The sequence below is a fragment of the Callospermophilus lateralis genome, chromosome 4 (genome assembly GCF_048772815.1).
Source record: "Callospermophilus lateralis isolate mCalLat2 chromosome 4, mCalLat2.hap1, whole genome shotgun sequence".
Taxonomy (NCBI): domain Eukaryota; kingdom Metazoa; phylum Chordata; class Mammalia; order Rodentia; family Sciuridae; genus Callospermophilus; species Callospermophilus lateralis.
This window is the reverse complement of record NC_135308.1, coordinates 119,855,364-119,868,505: the sequence shown is the minus strand read 5'-3', so window position 1 is coordinate 119,868,505 and position 13,142 is coordinate 119,855,364. Positions and strand designations below refer to the sequence as shown.

Sequence of the window (13,142 nt, the reverse complement as noted above, 5' to 3'; positions counted from 1 at the left end):
ATTCACTGCTATGTTGTTTATAATTTGATTCATTCCAATATTTTAGTCACCACTAATTGGTAATTGAACACTTAAAACTCTGGACTCCTTGTGGAAAAAGTAGGATTATTTTTATTTGTATCCTGGAGTTATGATTTGTAATATTAGCAAATGTGCCTGGAAGAACGACTTTTTTGTTTTAGGTAAAAAGTGCATGTTAACTAATATCCGATGGTACTACCAAAAAAGAAAGAGAGGATAATGTTTTATAGAATTTTTTAAAAAGTGACTTCTGAAATGTGCTAATTCCTGTTGTTTTACATGAAAATTGTTTAGGGGATTAGTTCTGCACCATCTGTAGTGGTGCTTTTTGTCTTTAGTCCAAAGCCCTTGTTCCTTTGTGGGTGTTGCAGCTAGTGTGGGGCCTGGAGCCTGATTTAATTGAAGAGTTCTCAGCTGTGTTGTTGCTGACTTGCAGTGATTCCCCCACCCTTTTCTAGTATTCAGTCCTTTTAACTGCATATGGACTTGTTATTTTTTCAGAAACAAAATGGCCTTCTCTTACGTTTTGTATTTCATTATTGCACAATGCTGGTATAGTATTTTTAAAATCATATTTTCCAGAGAAAATGCTTCCTAATAGATTGTTCCAATTTGTAGGTCGGGTTCTTCTGTATGCTCAGGAAATGGAGGTAGGCTTCCTACTCCAAAGCTGAGAGAACTTGGTGGAATCCAAAGGACTCATCATGATCTTACTACTCCAGCTGTTGGTAATAGGCAAACACTACACAGTTCTCATTTCCCTACATTTTCTAAATGATAAGATAGTTTAATTGAAACCTGTCTTCTGCATTTTTCCAGGTGGAGCTGTTTTAGTGTCCCCATCTAAAGTGAAGTCTCTAGTCCCAGAGCAGAGGAGAAAAATGTCCTCTCAGGATTGTTTAGAAACTTTGAAGAATGATTTTACTAAGGTAAATATTTATATTTAAGAACATCTCTTGTATCTTGTAGCAGATTATTTTTGTCACATAAAATAAGTGAATGATAGGCATTGAGTGTTTTTTTTTTTTTTTTGGTTGCTACATTGCTGCTGATATGCTTTCAAATCTTAGTAGTGACTCAACAGGAAGAAAGATAAGAAAAACAAAACTATTTATTGAGCACCAACTGTGTGGCAGTTATATTCCCACTATGTTCTAGGCACTGTTTTAGTATTGGAGATATATCAGTGAAAAAGCAGCAAAAATCCTGCCCTCATTGAATTTATGTGCTAGTGGAAGAGAGAGACAATAAACCAGATAGCTAGGTAAAATACATAAGTAGTGATAAAGGCTAAGGAGAAAAATAAAGCAGGGGAAGTGAATGGGAAGTGGCCAGGGAGGTCTTCCCTAAGAAGGTGGCATTGGAGCAAAATGTGAAGAAGGTCAGGGGTTGACTTATCTAGAGAGGAATTCTAGGCAATGAGAACAACAAGTGCAAAGTCTAGAGGTAAAAAGATGCCTGATTCCTAAGGCCAGCCAGGAGGTCATGTGACTGAACAGAGTAGTTCAGAGACACAATGACATGCTAAAATGTGTAGGACCTTATAGCTCATAGGAAAGACTTTGAGTTTTATTCTCAGTGAGATGAGAAACTATTGAAAGGTTTAAGAGTGATATGATTTACCTTAATTGTTCCAAAGTCACTCTAGCCACTGTGTGGAAAATAGATAGTAGGGGTGCAAGGGCACATGTGTGAAACCTATTAGTACTTAATTACCACGTCCAGGCAAGAGATGATGGTTGTTTGGATCATGGTGTGGCAATAAAGGTCATTTGATGACGTTCAATTCTGGATATAGATTGAAGGTACAGCTAACAAGAATTGCTGACAGATCACATGTGCAGTGGGAGAAAGAGAAGAATCAAGGAAGAGCCAGGATTTCTGGTCTAGAAATAGGATGGAATTGCCAATTAATTGAGGTACGGAAGACTATGAGGAAAAGATTTGTCAGGAAAGCGTAAGAATTGGAACATACTGGAACATGTCAAATTTGAGAGTTTATTAGTTACACAAGTAGGCATGTATCTGCAAGTTGGACTGCAGATACAGATTTGAGGCTCTTTATCATATAGGTGATATAGGTATTTAAAATCCGAGACTGGAGATCATCAAGGGAGTGGTCATAGACAGAAAAAAGCAGGCGATATTGGGAGGTTAAGAAATAACAAGCAGAGGAACAGCCAGTGAGGTGATGAAAGAGAGGAACCTGGTATCCTGAAGATATCAAGGAGGCAGTGTTAGTGCCACTGATAAGTCAATAAAATTGATTATTGGCTTTTGCAACTTTGAGGTCATTAATGACCTTGATAAAGGGCAGATTTGGGCAGAGGAGGGACAAAAGCTTAAATGTAAATTGGTTGAAGAGAAAGATGAGGAGAGGGATTGGAGATAGCTATCACAGACAGTCCTTTTAAGAGTTTTTTTCCAAAAAGGAAGCAGGGTAATAGAATGTAGATTTAAGAAGTGAGGTGGAGATTGGAAAGGTAGCAGCATGTTTGTATGTTGATGACTATAATTCTGAAGACAGAGAAGATTAGCAAAGCAGGAGTATGGGGAAAATTGTTCAAAGATGTTGAATAGGAGAAAAGGCTTGGGATCTGGTGGGGACTTGAAGGGTTGGTCTTGGGCAGTCTGACATTCCTTCATTGTTAGAAGAAGGGAAGCAGAATTCCTGTGCACTGCTAACGAACATAGGAAGATGTGAAGGAGCTTTTGGAGAGTCTTCTGATTGTTTCTTGGTGATGTATAAAGGAATATCCTTGCTGCGAATGAGACTGGGGAAAAAAATGTTGAAGATTTGAAGAAAAGGAAGGAGTCATAAAATAGACTTATCAGAGAATAGGAAAGCAATGGGAAATGTGGAACATGGAAGGCAGTGGTAAGGTCTGTTGTAGATTAGTGGTCACAAATTTGATACAAAACAAATGGGACAGGTTGTGTGTTTTTCTCCAGGCATATTTTTGGTTGCAGAGATAGAGGATAGGTAGAATTGGATTTAACTACTACTTGTAAACATGTTTTGTTAAGGGAAAAAAGTGAGAAACAGGCTAAGGGAATTATAGTGTGTGTAGGGAAGTGATTTATGATAATTGACTGTGGAAGTCATTAGGCAGGACAGCAAAAGGTAACGCGACAATGCAAACATTGCAGGATCAATGGGAAGAAGGTCTTCATAGCATTAAACACTTGTTAGAATTGGGGTACTTGTGGAGATTAGTTTTAAAGTTAGGAGGTGTGTTGGTTAGGAGTTAAGATTATGAAGAGGTTGCAGTTACCAGTAATGACAAGGTTTCACATATATTCATGGGTGTAAGTGGTTAAAGTAGAATAGAAAACATTCAGAGAAAGGATTGAAAATCTGTGTGTGATTTTGTTAATGGCTTTTCATGAGTTCCAGAGTACACAGTAGGACTTTTTAGGGGTTTCAGGGAGAGGTGGGGGAGTGTATCAGAGGTCCTCTTAACCCCACTGCTCAGAATAGAGGCCAGCTCATAGCCACTACTTATTATATACATGGTGAATGAATATCATTTGGGTGATAGAATATCTGAACTATTTCTTGTTGCTTATGCATGTATTGGTTTCTTAAATGAAATGTGACAATAGGAGGATAGTCAGAGGATTGATCAGAATAAAATGCTGATGATCACTTGTCCCCATGGACTCTTCTGCCCCCTCCTCAGGGGTCCAGGCTGCCACCTGGAAGGTGTAAGCTTTAGGTAGCGGGGCACACAAGACTTAGCCACAGTGGGTGGACATAATTTGTTGTTTGCAGTGGATTTGTATGTATTATTTTCACTTATTGTGGAATTAAGTTTTTGAATAATATAAATAGACTAATAATGTCCTTTGACATTTTAATGCCAATCTCTACCTCAGAGGGTACACTATGCAGTTATAACATTTAAATTCAAACTTTTCTGAAACAAGCATATTTTTTATTCATAACTTGATTAGAAATATCTGCCACCAGAATTTTCTGTCACAAGTAGCATCAGGGGCTGGACTAGGAACTAGATGTGGTTATTTCTTATTTTCTATCCCTTGGTTGCTGTTGGTAGAGTTGTTAAACTTGAGTCATTAAACTTGATATGCCAAATCAGTTTTTTTTTCTTTATTTTCTTATAAAAACTATTGTTATGTATGAAATTAAACCCATAGTCTTTTAGTTTCTAATGAATTATTCCCATTACTTAATTACATTTGATTAATAGCACCTTATATCTCTTTTTGCTGTAGGAATTAGAGTAAGTCATAATATTCAGGAACTTTTTCACCATTAACTTTTAATCACATACCTTAAATTGTGTAGAAATTATATGGTAGCAACAATTAGGGTGACTTTCTCCTTACATGTATAAACTTGGGGAGGTGAGTGTTTTAATGCTCAATTAGACAATGAAACTGAGGTCACATGGTTGTCATGTGGAGGAATAGAATTGGATTTTGGTTGGTCTGTCCTCAGAGCTTGTGATTTTAATCCTTAAACATAACTGTCTCACAAAATTTTATAGAGTTCTCCTGATATTGGTTTGGTCCTCAGGGAGCATTTTCAGATTTTATAAATGATACTAAAAACCCAGATGTGTGTTACTTTCTTTATTTTGCAGGAGTTGCTTCTCCATTTATACACATGCTAGATAGCATGGCTGTGACGCCAATAAGGACAGATATGATGCAAGACCTTGTGGAACCTATGGTTTTGTGAGGAGACAAATAATCGATCATACCCCCCAAAAAATTAGAAATTAAAACTAATTTGGGCTTCAAACTCTGAAATATATAGTGCTGTTCTGGAAGGAATTGACCTGATCATGGAAGTCAGGAAGCATCTTCGAAGTCAAGGATGCCTCTTAGAAGAAATCATAATTCACCTGAGATAAAGAGGCAGTGGAAGCCCTAACTGTGTACAAAGGGTGGGGAGGAAGAGCATAGCATGTACCAAAATCTGTAGAGAAAAAGAACATAGGGTTTTAAGAAATAAGGACCAGTGCATTGTGTGGTGGGGAGCATGGTAGATCATGAGGCTAGAAAAGATAGCAGCATTAAAAATTTCTCTTATTATCTCAAGAGCAAAGGGAAGCCATCAAAATATTTTAAATAATGGAGTACTGTGATTGATTATATTTTGCAAGTTCTTGGTGGTTATCCTAGGAAGCAAGAGTAGACTGGAGTTCTTTTAAAGTCCATTGTGGTAGTCCAAGTAGGGGATGTTATTGGGATGTCTTGGGCTAATGAGAACAGGCCTGGATAGAAGTGGATGAAACTGAAGAAGTGGAAGAAACTGTGTGAGGGGAACAGTGCCAAGCCTTGATGCTGGGTTGGGTGATGGGGAATGAAAGACCGTGGAGGACTTCTAAGTCTCTGGCTTTCCAACAGGTTTGTTGGGGGCTGTGCACTAAGAGAACTCTGGACAAGAACTCTATTTTAGGGGAATATCAGTAGTTTCATTTTTATTCACTCAATTCCATATTCATTGGCTCTAACTTAGGTGCTAGGCACTGTTCTGAGGGCTGGAGCTCCTTGATTATCAAGACAGAATCTCTGTCTTCATGCAGTTTCCATTTTCACTGGGAGAAACATATATAATTTCTTTAGGAAGATAAGTTTGCATAGTAGGAAGTGCTGTGAATTAAACAATAACTTCAGATGACCTCCAATGGATGGGTGAGGCCATCAGGATAGGCACGCCCAAGAGGTAACTAGCTAAGAAGGACTAATGAGGAAGGTTGTCCCTACAGGGATCTGAGGCAGAGATTATTTTCCAAGTAGGAAGAATAGCAAGTGCAAGTGTCCTTACCTGGGGCTGAGTTTTTTTTTTTCTTTTTTAAAGAAAAAAAATGATATTTTTAGTGTTTCTATATGATTAAAAATGTAGGAGACAAAAATCCAAAACTTTTTACAATGAAAACAAAATCACTTGCTGTTGAAAAGCAATTTCATCCCATAAAGTTAATTGCCATCACAAAGTTGGAGGAGAGGGGTCAGAATGCATCATTAAATAAATGACACTACTTTAGCAGGTTCCAAACTCAAAAGATTTCTTAAACATTCTGAACAATCATAACATTAATTATATAATATGCTAGCAATATGAAAAATAACCTAAGTTGCCTTTGCCTTTTGTCTTAGTACCAAATTTTATTTGAGGAAAGAACGTTGAAAACTATAACTTTGACTGTGAGTTGAGGATAATTGACATTTATTACAATTTTTTGAGATAAAGAGAATAGAATTGGTTAGACCTTGTACATCTGTGTTACTTTTAGAAATTAAAAAGTTTACCACCTATAAAAATTTCAGTTTTGTCATATGCTCATTTGAAAGTAAGTACACATTTTAAGGTTATTTTAATTCCCAAGAGGTAAAATTCAGGCTGCTCCTGTACTCTACAAGGCGTGATTTTTGTTTTCTTAAAGCAGTTGTACTTAGAAGTCATGTTAATTTTTTGTTCATTTATACAGAAAGGAAATAAAGCAAAGAGCAGTAAAATTATGACCTTGTTAATTTATAATATTGCTTACTTTTTAGCTAGAAGAGTGAGGCACACATTTTTAAACAGGGAAGAGGAGAGGGTAGGAAATGAAGCTAGAAAGGGAAGTGGAGTAAGGAATTTGAATGTTTCTCTGATAACACTGGGGAGCCCTTGGAGATCTGTAGCAGCAAAGCAAATAGGACCTGATTTACAGGGTAAATCAACTCACCCTGTCTACTCACTGGAGAACTATTGTACACAGGGCAGAGTGAAAGCACTGAGACCAGTAAGGAGCTGTAGACTCAAAAACAGATCATGTCATTACTCACATTTAACTCAAGAACCCTAAGCATTCAAATTATTTTCAGATTTTCTTTAATAATATAAAACTGACTTGATAAATAATCTAAACTTTGCTGATATGTAATAAATGAAAAAAAGAACAATTTCCCTTTAGAGTTATTTTTATTATGTTAAGTGATATAGTTAAAAAGATAAGCAAGTGGGAGATTGTGGTTTTATCCTAGGTCTTGATTTAAATATGTTTGTTGGTTGAGACTTCATACTATCTCCACTTTGAATCTCCAGTTGCAGCATATGATACCTGAGGTTAAAAAGCAGTATTTTGAATGTTGCATTTATAGATTCAAAGTTAATAATGAAGGCAACATTTAAGGAATGATCAGGAAAGTTTGGAACTGTATTTAATTTTGTTAGTTTATATTCTCTTAAAAAGTGAAATCATCAGGATTTTAGGATAATGATACATTGTCATTGTGGAACAGAAAATACTAGACCAAATTATAAAAGAAAATAAATAATCTCACCCTTGTTCTCTGGGGATATTCACTATTAAATTTTTGAGGTATACAGCTGTATGTGTATATGTTAATCTAGTTTTTCTTACTTAGCCCTGTATTGTGAACATATTTTCATACCATTCAAAGTCACTAATATCTTATTTTTAATGGAAATATAGTATACAATATATAGTTTACTATAATTTTTAAACTAGGTTTTGTTGAATATTAATTTTTATTTAGATTTCTATTTCTTAATTTTTCTATTTTGAAAAAATGCTATAAAGAAGCCCATCCTGAGCTGGGGTCCTAGCTCAGTGGAAGAGCGCTTGCCTGCCATGTGTGAGGCACTGGATTTGATTCTCAGCATCGAATATAAATAAAGGTCCATTGACAACTAAAAAAAATTTTAAAAAAAGAAAGAAATCCATCCTTTGGCTACCTTTTTGTTCATATTGTTCTCTTTATTTTTGTAAATATTTACTCCCCAAGTATTACTGCACATGAAAGGACACAAGATTTTAAGGCTTTTGCTGTGTTTTACAAAAACATCCCAGAAAGATTATGCTCACAGTCTGTCTATGGAAAATGCCAATTTCCCCATATCATTGCCTGCTCTGGGTATTATTGCTTTTTTTTTAATGAATTTTTACTGTTTGATAAGCAAATAATTGGTATCTCACCAGAAAATTTATCTTATTTTATTTTTGCTGTGAATAGGTATTGGAAAAGACAGAAATTTTAAATAAAATACCAACTAAATCCAAGAACTTGTTAAAAACAATACAGTATCTTTAAGTAGGAAAGGCTTATTCCATAAATGAAAAGATTTTTCAACATCAGAAAAATCTTTTGATTAAATTCATTATGTTAATAGACTAACTTGGAGGGAAGAAATTGATAAATTTCAAAACCTAATTTTATGTTTAAAACACTTATAAGGAAAATGGAAATAACAAGATAAGTTACTTATAGCAACCATTACCTTTAAAACAAAGAGTTTAGATCATTCTCATTAAATTCAGCATATTGAGTAAACATTAGTATGGTATTTGAATTTTTCATATCTTGTTTTATACAAGAAAATGCCAGGTTTATGGGTTTTGAGGGAGAAACAAAAAAAATTAGTACCTCAATGCATTCATTTTATAATGTTTTGAACATTAACAAAGTAGAATATGTTTGCTATATTTTTGTATATGAATTGCTTATTCATGTTCTTTTTTATTTTTTATTTAGGCTTATCTTTTTCATAGTACTTTAAATATTATATAGCAGTAATAACTCATTGTCAATCATACAAGTTATATATTTTCCTCAAGTTTGACATTTTTTCTTTTGATTTTTAATGTATATATTTTTTTGTTTTTATACAACCAGATCGTTGATAGATATTGGATGTTATGCTTATAAAATTTTCTTTCCATGGAGATGACATAGAATGTCCCCTGTTTTCTACTGTTAGTTTTATGGTCATTCAGTTTAACTTTGAGTTCCTGGTTTCTTTAGCTGTATATGAATATATGTGTATGTATCTTTTTTTTTTTTTTTTTTTTTTTTGGTGTTTAGAAAGGAAGTCGTGCTCTATCCCTACTGACTTCTCCTGCTGCTGGTATAAAAACAATTGATCCTCTGCCTTTGCGGGAAGATTCTGAAACTAATCTCCCTAAATTTGCTGAGACAGCACTTCCGGTTTCAAAAACTCCAGAATATCCCACAAACACTCCCAGACAGTTGCCTTCTCCAATGGGTGTTCCCTCCTACTGGCATCCTGCTCGTCGAATTCAGGGCTCCCTGAGAGATCCAGAATTTCAGCATAATGGTAATTATTTTGGTTTAATTTTTTGCCTTTTAAAATGAAAGTGGCACAGAGAGGTAAAATGCTCTAAGTGTGTATTATATATATTATATATATATGGCACCCTTGGTCTCAGGGTATCTGATGAGCCTTTGGAGACAAAAACCTCCATTTATTCTTTTAGGAGAGAAATATTTATGTCACTATGTAAGATTTAAGAAGAACCTAAGGGGGTCCAACTGTTTTGCAAAAGACTTTTAACCTGTTTCCTGGTTCATCTGGCCTTCACTACAGCTTGCTGTGAGACTCAGTACTCCCAAACCCCACGCCATGAGGGGCAGAAAATGGTTGCTTCTTGTTTCACTCCTCTACTGGCTTAAGAATTCAACTTGCGGGGCTGGGGATGTGGCTCAAGCGGTAGTGCGCTTGCCTGGCATGCGTGCGGCCCGGGTTTGATCCTCAGCACCACATACAAACAAAGATGTTGTGCCTGCCGATAACTAAAATAAATAAATAAATAAATAAATATTAAATTTCTCTCTCTACCTCTCTCTACCTCTCTCTCTTTAAAAAAAAAAAAAAAAGAATTCAACTTGCTTGAACTACACACCTCATTCCCCTTTGATTTGCCTTCCACTTTCCAAAATTTTGTTGCTGTTTTCTTGTCTTACATGTCTTTGTCCTCTGGGTTTATGTCATTTTTATAAATGTGTATATCCAGTCATCTCTAAACAGGAGCCTACTATATTTATTTAATGTTAGATGAGTATTACTGAAAAGAATTCTAGGAAGTTATTCATAGTTTGTTTTTATACTTGCAGTGTACAATATATATTAATGAGGGCTCTTTGATAGTAATTTCTTCTGAAATATAAAACTTAATAAAATTTCTGATCATCTACTTTCTTTAAGGGTTTACTGTAATGTCTTAGTTTGTTTTGTGCTGCTCTGTTAGAAAACATGACACTGAGTAATTTATCATGAACAGAAATTTATTGACTCATGGTTCTGGAGGCTGGGAAATGCAAGCTAGAGGAATCGTCATTTGGTAAGGGCCTTCTTGCTGCATCATCCTGTGGCAAAGGGCAAAGAGGAGGCAGGAGAAAAAGGAAACGGGAGCAAACACTCCACTTCTGGGCCAATGGCATCAGTCTATTCTTGAAGGTGAATCCTAAACAGCTCTGGAAGGTCCCACCTCCTCATGGCATCTCAATGGCAATTCACTCCTGATATGAATTTTGGAAGAGACAGACATGATGTTTGGTGATTTTGAAGGATAAATTCTTGTGCTTTTCTTTTTCTTTCTCTCTCTCTCTCTCTCTCTCTCTCTCTTTTTTTTTAAAGCGGGGAAAGCAAGGATGAATGATTTCCAGTTACCACAACATGAAGGCTTTCATGATGAAGGTATTTCAGTCTCATAACATATAAGATAAAAATACAGGTTCTTTTATATGATAGTTTATATATTCGATTAGCGCTTTATTGCCTACAGAGTATTTCCAAAGATGTTTCTTTCATTAGATTCTTGAAACAGTGATGAGGATGAAATTATCCCCTTTTTACACATAAGTAACAGGGGTCAAGTGGTGAAGAGTATTCTTTATATGGCAAACAGGTGATAAGAGGTTGCACCTTACGCACAGCAGGTGCTCTTTCTGTTCTTCTACTCTATCTAGCTCTGGGCTTTGGAATTTGGCCTAGTATTACATCCATATTTTTTCAAATGCCTGCATATTGTCAATTTTCAGTTCTTGAAAAATATTTATATCAGTAGGGAAAATGGACTTTTTTCTCCTGTGCAGTTTCCATTCTGACAGATTCATTGGCAGGAAGAATTTTGAATCCTTAGGTGAACAATTGAAATCATTGTATTGATTCATCCTAAGAAGTGTGGAATAACTGAATTTGTAAATTTTGAATTGGGAAATAAATTTGAACTTAATACATTATATTTTAGATTACAAAGTTTTTTCTTCCTTTAGTAATTTTGGAACTTTTTTTTTTAGTATTTATGAGCTAGAAATCAAATAGTTATGTTTTAAAATGCAAAATATTTGGCAACTTTGAATCACATTATCTTTTCTTTTTAATAGAGAACAGTGCGTATAAATAAACATTATAGATTTGCTTACTCAGAAATGAGGAATTTCAACAATAAGGAAGAATATTCAAACATTATTTCTGTACTTAGTGAGATTGTTTTAGAAATATAAGAATGATGTTAATATATGGCTTTTGTTTTTAAAAAAAGTTAATTTTTTTTTTTTTTTTTTTGCCCCAAATAGCTGTGCTTTTGAAAGTAGGACAAAACGGTGTCATGATGAATTGTTTCCAAGTAATACTGAAATCATTGGCTGTGTTTAATTAATGACATTATGGGATTTCAGGAAAGGGGAAAAAAATGCTCATTTCAGGTTAAAATGTTTGATATATATGTAAGATAAACTTGGAAAATTACCATAAAATGTTAAAATCTTACATTTAATAGATTACTAATTTTTTTTCTGATAGACTCAACATTGATATAATTATAAGGCTTGACGTTTTTAATTTTCTGTTAATGTTATATAAAACATAATATTTATTCAGGAGGTATTTTTGTACAGAACATAATCATGGAATTTGTTTTTCATTACAGATGAGGACAGATTGTCTGAGATTTCTGCTCGTTCTGCTGCGTCTAGCCTTCGGGCTTTTCAAACTCTGGCACGAGCTCAGAAAAGGAAGGAGAATTTCTGGGGCAAAGCATAAACCTTGTTTTTATCTAGGGAACCACTGGCATAATTTTTCTTTATTGCTCACTGTGTTTAGATTTTTTGAGTATCTGAATTTTCTTCTGACATTTCCAGCTTAAGTGAGTTGATTTGTCAATATTCATTTTACTTGGAAAATTTTAACACGTGCTTAAACAAATTTAGCTCTTAAAAATTCTTTTACATCAATCCCAAAATTTGAAGACATAGATTATATAGTTCTTCACATGTTCTGTCATTTGTGTTAGATGTCAAGGATTGCTGGTGAATTATGACTTTCACCCATCCAGAGAATAAGCTAAAGAAATAAAGTGAAAATTAAGATTCCAGTATGGAGTACACATTCCCCTAAGATTGGTTTTATGTGTCTTTATAATTGTAGATGTTGTAAGATGAATTTGTTGTCCTTATAACTTTTGTTTTAGTGTTTCTATATGTGGTTGCAGTGCTATTTAAGGTAATTGTACTTTGAAAATACCAGCTGTATATATTTTTCTTATTTATATGACAAAGTTTGCTGAGAGAATATGTATATTTTTGATCTTTGTGTGTATTCTATTTGTATAACAACTTTGGCTTACATTTAATAATGTCTGGGTTTTGAAAAATTATTTGTATAATGGAGAATTATAACTTTGTAGATATTTTGAAATAAAAATGGATCAAGTGTGTTTGACTTCTTCAGAAAGTTAATATGTGGAATAAACAACTATCTTTTAGAAATATTCTACTCATCACAGGTTAATCAAAAGTTTTACTTCTTTCTCAGCTGTCTAAATGTAATGAAGCTGAATCTATAATACATTTTCACAAATGTAGGAAAATTTAGAATTTTCAAAGCAGACTCATTTTTTAAACATTTAACACAGCTTTTTTAATCTATTACTCCACTTACTTGACATGTTCAGTTGTCTTATTTATCTTATAAATCATGATAAATTTAAGTTTCTAAAAATGTGGATTTTATAAAATCTTTACAATATTACATAAAAAGTATGAAAGACAAAATATACAGAATATTAATGTCCATTGGATGGAAAACAGTCTGTTCTAAAGTGCTTAATTTGGTCAAAAGTGCTTCTACAATCACTGGTTCACAGTAACTTAGTCTTATATTGTGAAGTTGTGAAGAATTGTAGATATACAGATTGCCATCATTACACTAACCTTTTAAAATAATTTGTTTATAAATAAGTTTATTGAGGCATTAAACATGGAATTAAAGCTTGGACTTGGGGAATAGCTGGCTTTGAGAACAAAAATTAGCTTTATACAAATGTTTTCTGAGGCATAAT

General features: G+C 34.2%; 1 protein-coding gene across 3 annotated transcripts in view; it reads left to right on the top strand.

Annotated features, from left to right (window-relative positions):
• The window catches only part of Mdm1 (Mdm1 nuclear protein), a 29,552-nt gene extending 16,831 nt beyond the window's left edge, over window positions 1–12,721 (top strand). For all 3 annotated transcript variants that reach the window (XM_076853084.1, XM_076853083.1, XM_076853085.1), the window contains 5 exons: window positions 640–749; window positions 841–950; window positions 8,866–9,118; window positions 10,439–10,498; window positions 11,733–12,721. In XM_076853084.1, the coding sequence (XP_076709199.1) occupies window positions 640–749; window positions 841–950; window positions 8,866–9,118; window positions 10,439–10,498; window positions 11,733–11,845 (646 nt within the window). In that variant the 3' untranslated portion in view covers window positions 11,846–12,721. The remainder of the gene's footprint in view (window positions 1–639; window positions 750–840; window positions 951–8,865; window positions 9,119–10,438; window positions 10,499–11,732) is intronic.
• Window positions 12,722–13,142: the final 421 nt, after the last annotated feature.